The following is a 19,550-nucleotide window of genomic DNA, read 5'->3' on the forward strand; positions in this document are numbered from 1 at the left end:
TAACAATTTGGTAGGTTATGTTCACGTAAGTTTGGCCCTCGGTGCTTCGGAAGCTGTGCAGTTTGCGGCTGTACTCGTCGAGCAGCTTTCAGCTGGGTGAGCGCCTTGGCCGCGTCCCCAGCCTAGCATGAGTGGCCACCTTTAAGGTGGTACGCACGATGGGCGCGGGCCGCCCTCGTGCCCCCCTCCCCCCACACACCCCGGTCATGCACAGATCACTGCTGTTAATCTCATGTAAAGTAGAATCCTCAACATACTCGTGTTTTATGGACTGTCTGAGAAACTGCTTCCTGGCGTATTTCTGGAAGCAGTCCACAATTTCTTAAAACGTTAACAGTTGTCATTGCAAGTTGTGAGTCTTTGTAAAATCCTAAATCATCTCGTTGTTTGGTATAGCTGATTCGGTCAAAATGTGCATTCATCTGCGATTCGTTGTGACTCAAGCTTGGAACATATCCGCTTTTTCGTTCGAGTATATATGTGTGCCTGTGTAATTTTTTTTCCTCTTAATGTACTTTCTAAATCCTTTATTTGTTACCATTCCCGAAATGGGTTGGTAGTTAATGTCGGCGCAAGTAGTCAGGCTGTGCAGCCCGTATTTAAAGAGATCCTTGCTGGAAATACTTAAAGAATTATTGGCATTTATAATGAGTTGGAAAACAGTGTCAGCTTTAGTTAGCGCCCATAGCCTGGGTATTTAGGCAGCAAATATATATAGCAACGTCCAATATACATCACACGCCCACCGGAATTCACATTGGGATATCAATTGCTGTAAATGTGGGTACCCTTTGCAATATTCGGACCGCGTAGGAGCCTAGAAGCGTGTTACATCTAGTCAGCGCGTATCGGTACCTGAAGAGGTGTGAACGTCATTAAAGAAGAATGGTCGAGGGGAAGCATACAATGTAATTCCTAACCATTCACATGTTTGGCCAGAAGGGCCACCAGAATCCATTCTACCCATAGCCCCCGTTTCTCATTTGTTTGCGCTTTGAAATCGCGTTTTACATTAGAGGGATTGATGTGTTTTGATGACACAGATATGTGGCTGACCCTCCGGTCAGAATCTGCAACATGTAGTGTAATGTTCCCAGGTGTCTTTACAAGAAACTCCAGAGCGGGGCCCCACCGCAGGAGCAGACGTTCACGTGCACACCAAAAGCATGGACCCCGTCCCCCTCGCGTTGTTGACATTTCTCTATTTGACTTTGATCATTTGAACCCTATCCGCGAAAGTGCACACCATTTGCCACCCCCTCCCTTATCCCACTTCCTGCTTGTTATCACATCCTTGTTAACTCGGGATATGGATGGGGCTCAGCCTCGCAGGGCAGGCTGGGCTCCATCCGTCAGACTGACCACATAAGCCTGTGTATTGCAGTTGACAGCCTCGCGCATATTTCCAAGCCATGAGTCACAGCCATTAACGTTATAAGAACCCTCGACCCCCACCCCCCCTTCCCCAGCATTGCTTTCCTGCAGTTTAAACATCGTTAAAAGGTGAAAAATAACAGTATTGAAATAAATTGTATTTTCCAATCAATGTGTTCCTTAACCAAACTCAGACATGACTCAAGACTCTCTGAAAATTAATCCTATCTTCTCCACCCCCCCCCCAAACTAGTTTACCTATAGCTCCTCCCCCGCCTTTTCTCCGCATCTTGCCGCTGACCTCTGGCTCTAGTTTCTGTGAATTCTTTCTGCTTTTTTTATGTCACCTTTTATTTTCCTCCTCCTGTTCAACTGGCTCGTCCGCTCTTCAAGTCTCAATTTTCCTAGTGTTCTACTAACTCCATGCTCTCTCCACCTCACACCACCCTTTCTCCCTCCATCTCTACTGCACACCTCCCTCCGAATTAAGAACCACGAGTGTAGCAGGAGCCCCGAACTGTAGTGAGCTTTGCGAGAGCCTCAAACACCTCAAGGGAATTTGGGGAGCGCGCCCCTCCTCCAGACGATTTATGTTTAACAAGCATTTGCAATGCAATAGGTCTCGCAGTTACACGAGTTAAAGCTATTGGCATTGTTATTTGCAATGTCAATAGCTCAAACTCGCGTAAATGCGAGACCTAATGCATTGCAAATGCTTATTTAAATGGGGCCTCGAAACGGGTCTCTATCGGGCTCTGTTTTGTGCCCTGGCACCAGCGGTCCATATTTTGTCCGTTTTGTGTCACAGCAGGCACATTGACGTGCGTGCTCACTTCTCTGTAGTGGAGAAATTAGCTTTAGCGTTGTATCCTTTAAAGATTTCCCTTCTCTTGGAACTCAGGAGCAGCAACATCGTCGTGTTGTCACCAGGGCCTAAAGTGTATCATTCAACTGTATGCATACCAATACTATTTTATACAAGAAGGCGAGTGGATGTGTGCTGAAAACTTGTTTTCAATTCAAACTTGATGAGAAGTGCAGGGTGCATGGTTTAAAACGTATACAGGCCCAAAAAACGACACCCAGTTTCAATTAATCCCACATATTAAACACTCTCAAACTTCAAGATGTGCCATTATAAACTACCATCTCATAACTCTCCTATGCAGAGGAATGAAACTTCTGTTGCAACTGAAAGGCGACAAACAATGAAGTTATCGCGAGCTTTTACCAGTAGAAATCATTCCAAGTAAATAAAGTTAACGGGGCTGAAGCAGAATACTATTTTTCCGTGACAGTACTACTTGCTATGTTTTACGATTAAGCCGCACTTGAGAAAGCCCAAAGCACACATATTTATGTGAAAGGTTCACTGCACATCAGCAGATGCTTTCAGGAAACAGATGACGATCAAGAGGGCAACAGATATCAGAAGGCCCTGCTGTGGTTGGGACTCCTTGTGGCCAAGTGGGACATTGCAAGGGAGGGGGAAAGGGCAGGGACCCCGACCTGGGATGGATGGGCAAAGGCATGGATTTCTGCAATGGGCCTGGTGCACCCGGTTTATCTGCAACATAAAGTGAGTATTGAGGTGCACCGAAACAGAAATAAGAACTAGCATTTCTAATTGAGAAATGGACTGACAGGAAAACAAAAGTAAATACCTGTGTGAAAACAGAGAGGTACACAAGTCTTTCAGTTCCCAGGATGATGAGAGAATGCTTGACATGACACCATATCATGGGCACAGTGTCTACGATTTGGGAAGTGTGTCACCTTTGTTAGCATCTGATTTTTTCTAAAATTTAGAATGGAATCCTTTTTCTTTGGAATAAGCACCCAACTAAGACTCCTGTTCCTCATAGCTGACGTAATCTGCCACATTGATAACATTGATGGAGACAACCGTCCAGTAGGCACCCTTCATTACCTGCATGAAGTTCAGAGTCGCGTAATTTTCGCTACTGCACCACAATGTCCATAACTTGAATTGCATTTAGGGTGCACAAAACTATTTGTTACCTTGGTAGGCATCACATGGACCAATTTGGAGTACACGTCCATGAATACAATTTATTATAAGTCTGTACTTTATAGGTGCCTGGAATAGATTGAGTAACATGATATTAATATGCAGCTTTCCAAAATGTGCTCCTTCATGTTGCTTTGTATTTTGCTATTTTATTCAGGCTGTTTTTTTGTTGTTTTTTAGGTCTCGACCTTGCTATCGCGTAAGCGATCGCACAGCGAGACTATAGAAAGCGGGTTTGAAAAGTGCTCCCAAAAAGCGGATTGCATGGCTAGCACGCGCACAATCACGCGCATCGTGCCGCCATGCAATCCGCCTTTTGGGAGCACTTCAAAGGGTCCGCTCCCCCGCCCCCAAGCGCGCGCCACGCTCCGCTCCGCCGGGCTGGTCTTGTTTTTTAAAGGAAGAAGCAGACATCAAAGAACACCGAAGTGTGACGCACTGATTGAACCGATTGGCTGCAGATGTGCATCTTAAATCCATCCCTTCAATTTCCTTATCGGAAATCCCAGCTAGTAAACAGACTCTCGGCACAGACACAATATGAACTCTGTAACACTGCTTTCGAGATCCGCTTCAGCAAAGGGACCAGCAGGGAACGATGAGAAGTCGGCACTGCTTTGAAAAATATTTACTTGAGAAGACAGCAACCGTTCAAGTCACGAGTTTCAAAAACACGCTGGCAACCCCCCGGGTAGTGAGGCGCGTAAGAAGCTTCCAACGACTTCCAGGCCAGAGATTTAGCCGTCAACATGTAAAACAAAGCTCGAGGGATTTTCTCTTCCAGTGGCCTCCGCTCACTGTTCACTGTTTGAAAGAAGGTCACAGGAACTTAACTGGCAAAAGGGAAACGTCAGCATCCGTTCCGATGACTAACACAAATAGTTATTATTAGTGTTCCTTGCCTTGTCTTTTTAAACCAATTAAAACAGCATTCATATTACGGTAAAAGTTACATTCGACCCCAAGTACCGGGTGCCACGCTGTTCCAAAGTAAAACCCAGCTTTATTTACAAGCCTTTAAGTTTAAGTGGACATTTAAAGAAACGCATTACATTCTAGACCATAAAAAATTGCAATTATGACAAGGTCATTATCCAGGAATGAAAAACAAAAGATTTTCCGGGCAGGATATTGAGCAAATACAATTTTAAAGGATGCTGTTATTTAGGGTCAGGCCTAGAACCTGTCTGTCAGTGACTCCTATTTTTATTATCCCTGCTCAAACATATTCAGCCTTCAGCCTCATACAATTTATGTTTACTTCTTACCATGTGCCCCTCCATACGCTTTTAAATGCGCTTCATCCCTGTGGTCTCCGAAGACATGCAGCTGTACACAACAGACCAGCTCGAGTCCTAATTAGCATCAGACAGGCTACTCATGAATAGGACCAACTCATGATTCAGCGGACGCAGTGTAGGCCAGAAGAGTCCCACTGGCCCCTACACAAGGCGCCCCATGCACATTCAGTAAACAGGCCCCTAAGAGACACTCTGGCCACAGCATCCCAACTTTCGACCCTTGGCTGATTCCTGTCCGCTTCCATGAGAAACTTAAACAAGCATTTGCAATGCAATAGGTCTCGCATTTACGTGAGTTTGAGCTATTGACATTGTAAATGACAATGCCTTTTATTTTGTTTCTGTTTTTAAAACATAAATAAAAGGCATTGTTATTTACAATGCCAATAGCTCAAACTCGCGCAAATTCGAGACCTATTGCATTGCAAATGCTTGTTTTTTTTATAGCTGGTATTCAGCATGTTGCATTTTACAAAGGAAAGTTATTTTTGTATTTGCATGAAGGAGTCAATGGATTTAAGAACCTACATTCTTTTAATTAGGAATGTACATAGGGATAATGCATTATTTTATCATCTGTTGTTGTAAATTATGTGGACCTCCTTTGGAGTTCTGTCCCATAATAAAGCTAATTAAATTGAATTCTAAGTCTGGCAGCACTGCAATGGGGGTGGTCAGTAGCATGCACCTTTGGGCAATCATAAATTAACAAACAAAAGTCAATTACACTGTTTTTAGCTATGCAAACTTGTCTTCAGCCTCGAAGTGATTTTCAAAGTTATTGTTGACGAATCAAGACCTCAAAGTCTCCTTGCAAGCAGTCAAATCACGCCAAAAACAAACATACATGACATTTTCAGAAAGGTTTCCTCTAGGAACCTATAAGTGCTCAACTGAACCCAGCTGCAGACAAAGACCGCTAAGGAGATCATCAGCTCATGGTGCCATCCGAAGTTACAGTTATTATTAGAAGGAGCCTCATTGCAAATCCAAAATCATCATAATCCCAAAATCAGCCTTGCCCAACGCATAATCTAAATTTTTAACAAATCAGTGATGTAAATCTGTGGGACACATGATGTACTGCAAAAAAAAATACAGTGCCATGAGGGCCCATAGCCACATGACCAGCAGGGCTGATAACCATAGGAGAACTCTTTGAACATCAGACGCGCATGTGAGTGCCGGAGTCACAAGGGAGGAGATACGTTTACAAGCAGATAACAAATGCCCGCAAGAGGGAGTGGAGGCTCAGAAGGAGTATGGAGGAGCTACTTGAAAGGAGAGTGTATGGAGAAGTGAGTGCAGAGTGCTCATGGGACTTACACTGTGCCATGCTTGTTCTCGGAGAAGACTCTTATGATGAAATCAGCCTCCTTGTTGGGCTCGAAGGTGGATGGCACCACAATGTACTCCCCTGGGGGGAGCTTCAACCTTGTGCTCACTTCTCGTTGGTTAATGAACTGTTCTGAGTGTGCCCGTGGGCGATTGGTCAAGAAGAATTCCCGCTTCAGGTGAACTGCGGACTGTCCAACATTCTGCAGAAGACAAATTGACTATTATGACCAACTGAACATCAAAGGAGTAAGCTCCACATCATGCCCAGCTCCAAGGCATGTGTTCACCACAATCACACTGCCAGGTACAGGTACAGATACAGCACAGGCTGCAACAGTGTAAGCTTCAGCTACAAATCGAACATACACATTATGGGCAGCCATTAATCAAGTGTCTCTCACATGCAGGTTCATCATGAACAGTGTCGGTACAAGTTCCCCTCACTCACAACAGCCACAGCATAGGCATCAATTGTATATTCAAACAAAATAACTAGAACAAAGGCATCAGCGATGTAAGTGTTTCTTACACAGGATAAATAAAGCACAGGAAACAGCAGAGCAAGCTTGCCTAACAGAGGAGATCCATCACTGACAGTCTTCCCTCACACTTAAGCATAGTTGCACCCAACACCTAGTAGTGACAGGATGTATAGGTTTGGACCAAAACCGTAAGCCAACAAGCTCCTCAGGGATTCTAAAGATGAACAGGCAGTCACTTCCCCAGGACCACCCGAGGAAAGGGGAGGTCGGCCCTCCCAGGCTTCACAACATGCTATACCAACATACTTACCAGGAGCGTGTGTATGTCTACTTAAAGAGTAGTGAAAACTGGCCACATACCTCTTGTGGGACCTGAAACAGAAGATGCACATTATTTTAGAATTCTAGTGGAATACAAGAGACAAGCAGGCTGATTGGTACAGACAGTCTAGAAATCCAAGACTTCCAATACTGACAACTTAGAGCAATATTTAGTTCTTGAAAAGATAATCTTGAAAATCAACCCGCCTACAAGAAAGTCAAATAATTTCTCAAGACCATCTGTTTGTTATTGCTTGGTGAGAGAAAAGTAAGAGTCTGGGAGTTACACGGTTTGAAAACAGTTCTGCTAATGTTAGATAAGGGACCCCTATGGAGAGTTATTTGGGTGAAATGCTCTTTTTTGTTGACAACAGGTGGATTTGCAAGTCTTCCACCTGCAAACAGTTCAAAGACTTTCACCCACGCTAACATGTCCACGTTCAAGAGATTCAGGTTTGGTGCAATAATACAGTCAATAGGTGCATTTTAACTTGATGACCTTCGGAATACCTTCATTGTAGGCTGAAATTTTGCAGGCACTGCATGCGGCTTACCTCATACACAGCAAAGCCAATGGTCTCCATGTCGCGCCCAAAGCGCTTCTCCTTGCGCCGGTTCTTCTGCATTAGTGACAAAAGAAAACTGCACCCCCGTTCGTTGCCATACTCATCGTCGTCGTCCACTTCATCCAGCTTGATCTTGAACTGTGGATTGATCCAGAAAGTGGCTGTAGTGGGAAAGAGAAGTAAGACGTGTGTCAAAACCACCATCCGTGTTGACCAGAAACAAATCAAGAGTGGTTCCAGGTCAAAAGGTTGTACTATTGGCGGGAAAAGGGTCCATGATGGAGTATGGGAGGTAAGCCCTGAGAGTGGGATATCTGTAGAACTTCAGGAACAACTATACTACAGAATGTGGACTATTTTCATTGAAAGGAGAGAGACTGATTAAAAGCAGGTGTGCTATACCAGAGTTCTGTGACAGCAAGAGAGTCAGTCTTTATAGGCTGGTTTGAATGACTGGTAAGTACCTGGGTGGTTTTTGCAGCCACCAGCAGTGCTGCCACGCCGCCAACCCCCATCATACAGCGTAGTATTCCACTTTCTGTACTTTCTTGCCTTTAGTGCATCTGGGGTGAGGTTGCAGATTTCCAGCCATGTGAACTCCCGCAGGAAGTCTCGAAACGCCATCCTAATGAATAGAAACGACAGCTCAAATCTCAGAGGTCACAGCACATATTAAAACCTTTCTCAACACAATGGGATATCTCAGATTAGTCAGTTTTTCCTCAATCCTGAAAGTAATCTCAATTTACATGCTAATTTGAGTCAGTATTTAATTCTATAATGGAATTCTACACGTTTAATGTGCTTTTTAAGTATTTTTATGCTTTTCCGTGTGCATAGTTCAACTGTAAAAACACACAGATTATTTCCTAATGTATTAACTTACTACTTGAAAGAATTTCTTGGATAATGGTAGTTCTCCAACATTAGTATTCGTCATAACTTCACATCCTTTAAACCTCCTCTTCAGACCAAACCAAACAATGGAGGAGTGCTCAGTTGTGCTTCCCCTTTAGTCCTAGCTCTTACCCTCTGCCCAAAGTGAACCATGACCCCCCCCCCCCGCACCCCACCCTTATCCAGTGTCAGACTGGGACAGATAATAAAAGTGAACTCCATTGATGAAACAGGTTGTATAACTAAAAACTGGCCCCAGATGGCAAATTATAGCAACGTGGATCTGTGGTAGTCTTTGGGGGTGTGGGATCACACACATTTTTTACTCATGTCATTGTTGTAATACTGGGAAATGCATCACTGTATTCAGGGATGCTTTGTCCATAAGGCGAGGTAAGGTCCTAGCATGCCTCTTAGCGGTGACACCAATTACTGACAAGGGACAAAAAAGTGTATTAGGGAGCGCTCCCAAATTTTTAAAAATATTTTTCCAGAAGGACTAAAAATCCTTGCACAATCCCCAACTATTTTGCTCTTTTCGCTGTCACACAGGGGTACTACCTTTGCAATTAATATGATATCAACGTCTGCTCAATATTAACTCTACCTTAGCAGGCAGATGTTGCTGTCCTGGTTGCCTTAACTGAGCATACACAGTTCATACTCTTTTGCTTGATGGGGAAGGGCAGGCAAAGAGGAATTAGCTTTCACACTGGGGAATCCTTACTCCACTACTTCAAACCCATCTCTGCTTCCATACCCAAGCAAAGAAACAACCGTGATCCACACAGCACCAGTTGTGCCGGTACAAGGATCACTGCCACCTTAGTGACATCACATTTCAGCCGCCCTCTGCCTCAGACATGGGGCGTGGTGTAATCATATTCGCTGCTTAGATGGATGGTCTGGTTATGCGTAGCCTTACCTAAACTCACAAAAACACTAAAACCTACCTTAATCTAAAAACCTCTCAATATCTCTGACCGCAACAACTTCTTAAATTCCTCCCCAAGTCACACACATGCACCCCGATATTTAATAGTAATACCTCCAAACAACCTTTAAGAGTTAAACCCTTCATGCCACTCCATGGTGCACCACCTCACGCATACCTGCAAAGTCAACTCAGACTTAAGCTGGGACATGAGACCCTTCAAGAATTCTCAGTCTCCAACGCTCGCCATCTTGGGCTTGGCTTTCACCTCCCTACCTGCAGCTATCTTCCTTCTCTTTGCCTTTCCTCCTGCAGCATTCCCATTTGCAGCTTTTTCCCTTCTTGCCTCTCCTGGAGCTTTCCCATCTTTCCTACCTCTCCACCTGCAGCTTTCACACCCTCTTCCTACTTCCGCTACTGCAGCTTTCTCATGCACTCTTACCTCTCCTTCTGCAGCTTTACATTCAGCAGGCCATCTCTTCCCCTTCAACTTTTCTCCCCATGCCATCACTCTTCAGCGTTCTTAGAACAGCTCATTAGCCATCCTGAATCTCCCCTTTTCCCTTTTATCTCTCTTCTGAGTCTACTTCTTACCTTTCCTGCAGCATGTCGGTCTTATTCTTTTTTAAGCTTTTCCTTCTTTGCCAACTCACTTTTCACAGTTCTAACGTCTTCCTCTTACCACTACTCCCATTCTCACATTTTCTTCTCCCTCCTTTAACAAGGGAATATCTCTCTCCCTAACTTTCCTTCTTTAGCTCTATGTTCCTCTTCCCTTCAGCAGGCCTTCCAGTCGTCTTCCTTCACAAGCTTTCTTTGCCCTCTCCATTTTTCTATTGCAGGTCTCCATTCACTGTGTCACCTCTTTTCTTGAGGCTTTCTATTCTACCTATCACTTCCACTACTGAAAGTTTCACTTCTGCCTCGGTCTTTTCTACTGCGGCCACCTCTCTTCTCTCTTCTCATCTGCAAAACAATTTCCTCTTCTTTGCTTCACTACCGCTTGTGTACCTCCCACGGCTCAGTTCTCCTCCTTCAGTTTCTATTCTCCACCCACTATTCCACATGCAGCCTACCTTTTCCCAAACCTTATTTTTCATTCACATTCCCACCTCTCCTGCAGCAGCCGTATGTGTTGTATCAGGCTAAACCATGGTTAAATGGTGGGTGTGGGTACGTGCTGCGCCTAGCCGTGCTTTTTGGATTATGAATATTGGTTTGATGAAGCTGCTTGCTGTGTTTAACAGTGAGGTCCGTGTATTGGTTAGTGGCTTGTGTTAAGTAGTGAGGCTTGTGTGTCAAAGACGCACAGACACTGCAGTTGTGAGGTAAAATTGGTGACTGAGATTTCGAGTTGTTGGTTGAGGGGTGTAAAACCCAACTCAAGCAACAGCCACAATCCTTGTCAAGGTGAACCACAAAAGTCACTAAATTAACCAGTGCTTAACCTTCTGGAAACTTGACACAAAAACAGTCAGGCTTAACTTAGAGGCAATGTGTTAAGTACTTATGCAGCAGTCAAACAGTAACAAAGTGAAAATTCAACACAAGAAATCCCACACCAATTTAGAACAAATGTAGCAAAATTTTATAAATTTTACAGCAAAAGGACAAAAATCCAATCAGTAGAACCGGAGATATTCAATCTCACAGATTTACGTTAAGTATAACGTCTAAAAGAACAAAGCGCCACTCACGGTTATTTGGTCACGTGAGGCCGGGGTAAAGGCACAAATTCAGGCCGACCATGATGGAGCATGAATTACGGGGACCAGGTTATTTCTGCTGAAAAAGACACCTTCTAAAGCCCAGCGTGAAGAGTCTTGTTTGTGGTGGAGGAGGTCGCGAGGTGCAGGGACAGGGTCGTAGATGGTCATCTCTAGTGCAAAGAGCTGGCCGAGAATCACAGACGGTCGTTGCTGGAGCTTTGTGCTGGGGATCATAGCAGATTGTCTATGCTGTGGCGCAAAGTGCAGATCTCATGCTGCCTGTCGTCGCCAGAAATCACTGTAGCGCAGGTTTTGGGTTCACCGGAGATTCGTGTTGGCAGGCCGCATGGGCAGCAAGATGTTATCACGAACGGGCCAGGTCACGAAGAGCTCAAAACTTCAGGATATCTTTTTTTCTTCTTTAAGGCGCTCCACTAATGCCACAGCAAGGGTCCACGACCTGAGAGGCACCTCTTGTGTATCAGGAACTCACTCCTGCAGAGGCCAGCAGGGCTCAGGCAGGTCCAGTTGCAAGTCCAGGACAGCTGCGGAGCTGGGCAGTTCCAGAGTGGCCTCTGGAGCTTGTTGTTGTGTTCCAGTAGCTCAGAGCAGGAGGACAGTCAGCAAACCATTGGGGTCATTTCAGTCTGGGACAATGGGTGCAAGTCCAGTCTTCCTTCTCAGAGAGCAGGGTAGCCCTCTCAAGCAGCAGGGTAGCCCTCTCAAGCAGCAGGGTAGCCCTCTCAAGCAGCAGGGTAGCCCTTTTTCTGCAGTATCAACAGGTCCAAGAGTATACTGAAGAATGGGTCTGAGGGTCTAATATTTATACCTGCTGTCCAATTTGTAGTGGAAGAAACCTCAGGAATCTTCCCCCAATGAAAGTGTCTGGAATTTCCTCCTCCCTGCAATAGTCCCAAGTCTGTCTGCAGGCACAATAGGCTAGTATGAATTACTTTGTGTGAGAGCTGAGGCAGTGTCTTTGAAGTGCAAGTGTGGCAGGTGACAGCTCCGGCTTCCTCATCAAGTCACAACAGCCCATCCTGCCAACATCCAGACAGTCTATGGTGTGGCAGGATGGGAGGAATACACAAAGGCCAACTGCCAAATACACCTAGTCATGTGACCCAGGAAATAGGCTGCAACCACCAAAGGGTTAGTACAAGAAAATGCCAACTGTCTAAAAATAGCATTTTCAGAATTGTGACTCAAAATCCAACTATACCATTAAGGAGAGTTTTACATTACAATTCCTGAGACAACAAACAGGATATTTCTACCTGCCTCCTTACAAAAGTAATCACTTACTAAATGTAATAAGGTAACCCAATGTTATCCTATAGGATAAGTAGGCCTTGCAATAGTGAAAAACTAAATTTGAGTTTTTTTACTACCAGGACTTTAAAGAATTAAAAGTACACATCTCACTTTTTAACTACAACACACCTGGCCCATGGGCTGTTTACAGCTTACCCAAGTGGTGACTTATTTGTGTTAAAAGGGAACGATTAGGTCTGGCAAAAGGCTTATTTTGACAGGTCAAAACAGCAGTTCAAAACTGCACACACAGGCTGAAATGGCAGATGGGAGACAAGTTTAAAAGGGCTACTTAAGTGGGTGGCACAATAAGTGCTGCAGGCCTAGCAGTAGCATTTAATTTACAGACTCTGGGTACCTGTAGTTAACCTTTACTAGAGGTTTATAAGTAAATTAAATGTGCCAATCAGGTGTAAACCAATGTTACCATGTTTAAAGAAGAGCGCGCAAGCACTTAACCACTGGTCAACAATCACGGGTTCAGAAAACAGAGTGTCGAATGCAAAATGTTTAGGGCTGACTGGGTAGAGGGCCAAGAACAACAATAACCAAGGGCTATTGAGAGGGAAAGACTAGCAAGAAAGGTGGCATGTGTGATAAAACAAAGAAGCAGAAAAACACACTTAAGGTAGCTAGATAAACAGCTCCTGGTGCACTAGAGGTACACTGTAATGAGAAAAAAAAATTCTCAGCACAAAAAATAGGTGTTATAAATTTACTTTCATGTAGTCACTTTGTAACCACCACAAGCACAGACGTTAAGGATTAAATGGCCTACACTAGCTGTGAACGCAAACGTTTTTAATACTAAACATTATTCTTTGATTGATTTCAAGTTGATTTTATTTCTTTGCACTCTTCTCTTAGAAAATTTAGAGACAGCCTTGGGTGCTTTGTAAGTAATTTTTAACCGGCCACTGATTAAGATGGCCAGTTAATTAAACATTTCCTTGCAGGTTTCCCATACACTGCAATATGGGATTTAGATACAGTCCATACAGACTTTCGTCCTGCTCAAGTTGATATATTCAGAACAATTTAATAATTTTATTTTTTGTTTTCATACATCACTGAAAACTAAGAAGAACAACTGTCCTCTTTGTGAATGCTTTTAGATACACTTCTTGAACGGGCTTTTGCTTAAGGACTTGCATTTTAAGTCAGTCAAAAAAAAAAAAAGATGTGGTTTATCACAACCATAAAGCACACAATAAAATATGTACAATTGAAGTTTTAAAAACATCATATTATCAATAAAACTTTTGAATATTTACAATTTCTATAAAATTCCCAGAGCTGTTCCAACCTCAAGCCTTTGTTCTTTATCCGCTTTCAATAAGAGGTTGTCCACTAGGGTCATGAATTTTACACCACGACAAATAAAAATATTTGAAGAGCCCCCCCATCCAGCTTATTACCGCCTGTCTGCACGTGCGAATCTGTAAGTCATTAAAAGATGCTTTTAGCATCTTCCCTCTTTCAGTTTTTAAAGAGTCACAAACGCACATCAGGTGGCATATGGATTATTTTCGATAACCACACAGACTGCAATTTTCAACTTGTTGTTTGCTTTCCCAGGTAGGGACCAAATCCTTCGAATTATGATCGCCTAATCTGTACCACATAAACCTCTTTAATGATAGTCGAAAGTGCGCCACTAAATAGGGTTGCGGTTTTAGCTTGGTATACAAGTTTATTACAGTCCAGGCATGACGTGGATTGGTCAATCTTCTTGTGTCTTCCATGAGCGATAATTTCTTAGCCATGGCGTTACACGCTCTATTAAATGTTGTTCTTTCCAACTTGCTATTACAGGCTTCATCAATCTCTAGTTCTTCCGGGGCTGTACACAGAAAATTGCCCCATGAATGTTTTTTTTTGCTCAAACTGCGATCTTATTTCGGTCCAACTTAAGTTGCTCAGTGATCCAGGTTCCGAAGCTCTGAATTTCCAGCACAATTTCGCAAATAGCTTTTCTTTGATATTCCTGATTCTGGAGGCCAAATTGCAAGTGTATCTGTGCTGGGGATTCTCCTTTAGGAAGATTAAAAACTGCTTTACACACTTTTGTCTGCACTTCATTTAAAATGGTAATTTCTTGACCATGCCAGATTTCCAGGCCATAGGACAAAGTTGGAAGCATTTTATTTTCAAAAGATGGTCGTGGGAAGGACATTGCAATTTCTTATAGAGCTGTTTGTAGGCAAAAATTAATGATTGGGCTTTTGCTTTTATATCCATTTTTTGATTCATAAACGTCATCCTTCGACCCAGTTTGATTCCCAAATATTTATATGAGCTAATTTCCTCAATTTGTGTTCCCTTTACATACCATTTATTTTTTCCTGATCTAGGGCCTACTAATAGCACCACCTTGGTTTTTGTCTTATTTAATTCCAAGCTTAAGAGATCAAAATAATCAGTCAGTTTGTTTACGACTCTTTGCAACCTTATTGGGGTTTGACTCACTACCACAATGTAATCCGTATATTGCAGGAACTGAATTGACTCATTTGCCAGTTTAGGCGGATGGTCATTTGTCTTCAGCAAGTAGTTGTTTAAGTCTGGTAAGTATAGATTAAATAGACCTGGTGAGAGGACGCAGCCTTGTTTTAATCCATTGGTTATTTTTATCCTTGATGATATTCTGCTGCCGTCTCCAAGCTTCACCCTGGCCCAAGTTTCGCTGTATAGAGATATTATTGAGTCTATCAATTTTTGGGGTAATCCCCATTTTTTCAGTTTCAGCCAAAGACGATCTCGTGGCACTCTATCAAAAACAGATTTTAAATCAATATAACATGCTAATAGACATTTTTTTTATTTGCAGCTTTTTCAATTAAGATTGCCAATGCTGCCAGGTTTGTGATGGTGCCCATGCCCTGTCTGAAACCGGTTTGAAATTTCGGGATTATTCTTTTTTCCTCCATCCACTCCTGTAAATATTGTAAAATGCAAGATGCAAAAAGTTTTGCCTCTATATCGATAAGGGCAATGAGTCTATAGTACCCAGGTTCTGTTCGACTGCCGTTTTTATAAATTGGATGAAATAAACTTCCTCTCCAGGAATGTGGCGTCTTATTCTCGGAATATAGTTGGATGAAGAGTGGGGCGAGGTAATTGGTCCTAAGTTCCGGGTCATGCTTGAAAATGGCATTTGGGAGGCCATTTGGCCCAGCGGCGCCTGCGGTTTTCAAATTTTTTTCACTATATTTAATGGTGTTGTTGTTGTAAAAGGTATTAGATCTTGCGTTACAGGTTGCCCTTTTTCAATGATGGGACTGCCTATTGAAGTAGATTTCAGATTTAATTCCTCTGGCTCGTCTGGACTTATATCTGCCCACCTGTGAGTACCTGCTTGTTTGTTATTATACAATTTGTTAATGTATTGTATCCGAGCTGACACACTTATTCCTACATTCTGGTGGGTTTCTGTTCCCTTTGTTAGTTTATTTATTAACCCCCAAAATTCACTGCTGTTTGGTAATTTGCTTGCCCACAGCATTTTCTCCCAGAGTTTTTCAGTATGTGCCCTTTTTGCCTCTCTGCGCATTTTCTTATATACCTTTCTCATTATTGTGATCTTGCTGTTATCTATTACTTTTCCCATTCTGGCTGCTGAGGCCATTACTTTTCCCTCCTTTAAAATATTCCTCTTCTGGTCCCTCAGCTGTATATTATACCAAGGTTCTTTTCTGGACCCGTACAATGCTTTGCTTGCTGGAATTGCTGGGAATTTATCCAACAAAGACTTGCACAGATACTCCCAATCCTGTACTATCAAATGGGCGCCCAATGACTCATTGTTCTCCACATGTATATTCACTACATCCATTATTTCTTTAATGTTTGTTCCTCTCCATTTAAGTCTCCTTTGGTTATGTGCTTCTGGCATTACGGCTACGGATACTGTGCTCTTTCTATATATCAAATTTAAATGAAGTGCCATTTCTTGGCGAAAATGGTCACTCTCTGGTCGGATTTTTATAGAAAAATAATCAACTAAGTTCAAAAAGGTCCTTACTGATTATTGTGTAATCTATAGTGGATTGTTTCTTTCCACTTAAAAAGGTAATTCCCGCTGGTTGGTCTCCCTTTGTATTCCTGTTCAAAATAACGAGACCTAGGGATTCCAAGTCTTGCTTCCATTTGATTACTTCATGCCCGTTTTGACATCTGTTCTTGTTAAGGTGACCCCCTATTAAATTACAGTTCAAATGGCCAGACATTACCATCTCATAATTTTGATATATTACTTGCAAAATTTTTATTAAGTTTATCAAATTTGACAGTCTTTCCATTTTCTTTTTCTTTTCCGGATGAATGTATATATTTAAAATCAATAACTTCCACAAGGCTGTGTGAGTGGGGCGCTTATAATCCAGTTTCATAACTTGTATCCAATTTACGCCGGAGTCCAGTTCCTCTACTTTCCAGTCGTGTTTTACCGTTATGTAAGTGGATAAACCCCCCCTAGGATGGCCATAATTTGAAACTTTTTCAGCCATAACATGGTATTCTTCATATCCTGCTATATGTCTTGGTGTTAAGTTCCATGTTTCTTGTAAGAGGATTATGGCGATATTTCCCAAGAAGGAGATAGTCTCTTGGTCTTGTTCCATTTCCCTAAACCCTAGGGTTATTCCAGGAGCAAATTCTGATCATCTCCTCCTTTTGAATAATTGATTGAGTTTTTCTGCGTTGCTCCCTTCTATCATTTTTATTTTCATCAGGATCAATGTAGATTAAGAATATGTGGTACCCAGGACCAATCTTGATTTTCTTCGGATCGATAATCGGACTGTCTGGTGTTGAGGCTATTTAAGCATGTATCCTGACTTGCTTGATGTGTTGGGTTCGTACTTCTTGCCCCCTTCAAAATGGAAGTTGTTGATTTTTGATTCATTTTTGGTGACTGATTTGCCTCCTTGTTTAATAACGGATATGGATATTTTATGCGCGTTGGATATGCCAATGTTATGCCCCAAGCTTCAAAGACCGTTATTGTGGAATATAGCAACTCTGTTATTTCTTTTGACGCCCATGTTGTACTGGTTGCCTCTGATTTTGTCCCTTTCTCCATCTGTATAAATTCGACTGCCGAGAGGTCTGCCGATGTAATTTTTCTTAATTTTGTAATCTCCTTAAACAGTCTCATTAAGTTTCCCCTGTTTAAAGTATCCAATCTACCTTTGGTTGAATATTCTGGCATAAAGATCAATTTATAGCCGAACTCTACTAAGTCGTTTTGTTGGTTTTGCGTTTGATGTGATCCCAATTCTTCCATTCTGGGATCTCGGAATATGTTTGACTTTTGGCTCATAATCTCTACCATAGCCCTTTCTTGTGAGGTATATTTGATGTTGAGACTATCCCGATGGTTTTTCCTGACTATCTTTAATATTTTTTGGCTTAGGGACATTGGAAAACATGGCGGCCGCGGGTTAGGCGGTTCGCGCGTCAGCAGATTTGGACCTTCCGAGCCTCCGTCGAGACGCGCAAAGCCACCGGAGCCCTCTCTACGATGGAGGTCTTCGCGGACTCGCGTTGAGCTCCGCCAAATTACCGTGTACTTTTTCACCTCCGTGTTGCACAGTTTCTCCGTCGCTCTGCCTCGCATGGGTCTGCCTTCATGTTGGCGCAAGGTATAGCAACGACTGACTTCTGAGCGGCGCCGATGTGTGGGAGTCCCAGCCTAAAGCTCTGTTTCCTCTACCCTGCGCTGGAAGCAGGCAGCCGTGGAGCTCAGGCGCGGACGTAGGGCGGCGGCTCGCGGGCTCCTGAGGGGGGGCTGCCGGATCCAGCAACGCGAAGAGCACCCCAGGGAGCCGGAGGAGGACACAGCGGGCACAGCACAGCCAGAGAGCCGGTAGTTGTTATAGGCGCCCCAGGCGTCCCTCGCTCCTCCACGGACTACAAGGTGGTGAGTAGCAACGAGGGAGGACGGGGGGAGGGTGCGGTGGCGCCAGGGACTCACAAACCCACTCAGAAACCTACTGGCAGGACATCTCTAGAGAAGGGGGCAAGACTAGGAGGGGGAAAGGCCCCACGTCTATTGCCCCGGGGGATAAACAAGGCATCAGTCTTAAGGCCCCCCAACAATCTATGACTGTGACCTCAAAGGTACTGGAGGCTCCAGTGGAAAAGAGAGGCAGCGCGGCTATACCCCCAAACCGAGTGCCACTATCTATTCAGTTGAGAGGGAAGGTAAAAGATCTACATAAAAGCTCGATTCGTATAACCCCCTCACTGCTTTCATACTTCAGGGTGCGGCCCCAAATTCTGGACATTCAACTTGGCTCAGAGGTTGTCAGCAATACAGCCGGAATTTCGGAGGGACCTATGAGCGATAAAAGCAAGGCCGATACCCCCCAAGGTGAGGATGCACTTGGGGTGGTTGAGTCGCCTGGGGTTAGACCCACAATGGTTGTTCCAGAGGAGGGTGCGACGTCCTTGCCGGGCCCCGGGGGGCTGGACCACTCGCGGCCCACAATGGGGAAGTTGGAGGGTCCACTAACATAACTAACAGCGATCCCTCCGGAGAGGGGGGTGAGATCGGTGGTGCTTTGGAGACACTCCTGAATACCATGAGGGAGGAGATTAGGTGCGGTTTTGCACAGTCCAAAAGCAACCAGAATGAGATCAGGGCGGTCTGTGAGGCTCTCGAAAAGAAGGTGGATGGTCTCTGTGAGAGAACAGACCATTTGGAAATCTCTGTAGGGCGCTTGGAATCAACTCTGGAGTCAGCAGAGACCAAGATCCAATCCTTGTTAAGAGAAGGTGACGTGATGAAGGAGAGAGTGGAATCTTTGGAAAACTACTCCAGAAGAAACAACCTCCGCCTACTAAAAATACCAGAAGGAAAGGAGGGTAGTGATATAAAGGCATTTGTGGTGGCCCTATTAAAAAGCTCACTCAATCTTGAAGAATCGGCAGAAAGTCTCGATAGGGATATTCAGAGGATCCATAGAGACCCTTTCCGCCTTAACCCCGGGAGAGTGAAACCAAGAAAGATCCTGGTTAACTTTCTTACCTATTCCCTTAAGGAGAAAATCCTTAATCTAGCACTAAAAGCGAAGTCAGTGACGGCCACTGGCTTCTCTTTTGAGATCCGGTCAGACCTGTCTAAAACCACCTTAGATAGACAGAGGGAGCTAGGCCAAAAAATGGACAAGTTTAGAGCAGTAGGGGCAACCGTACAGATGAGATTTCCTGCTTTCCTGAGGGCGATGTACAACAATAAAATGCATAATATCCGATCCCCTCAGGAAGCAGATGATTT

The 19,550-nt window shown here is 43.7% G+C and overlaps 1 protein-coding gene across 1 annotated transcript in view; it reads right to left on the bottom strand.

The window, feature by feature from the left end:
* The window catches only part of LOC146798487 (calpain-1 catalytic subunit-like), a 224,882-nt gene that overhangs the window by 19,781 nt on the left and 185,551 nt on the right, over positions 1 to 19,550 (bottom strand). The window contains exons 10-13 of the mRNA XM_085625759.1: positions 7,879 to 8,039; positions 7,403 to 7,575; positions 6,888 to 6,899; positions 6,034 to 6,245 (exon numbers count right to left, since the gene is read on the bottom strand). Coding sequence (XP_085481885.1) covers positions 6,034 to 6,245; positions 6,888 to 6,899; positions 7,403 to 7,575; positions 7,879 to 8,039 — 558 coding nt within the window. The remainder of the gene's footprint in view (positions 1 to 6,033; positions 6,246 to 6,887; positions 6,900 to 7,402; positions 7,576 to 7,878; positions 8,040 to 19,550) is intronic.

The sequence above is a fragment of the Triturus cristatus genome, chromosome 9 (assembly GCF_964204655.1).
Source record: "Triturus cristatus chromosome 9, aTriCri1.1, whole genome shotgun sequence".
Lineage (NCBI taxonomy): Eukaryota > Metazoa > Chordata > Amphibia > Caudata > Salamandridae > Triturus > Triturus cristatus.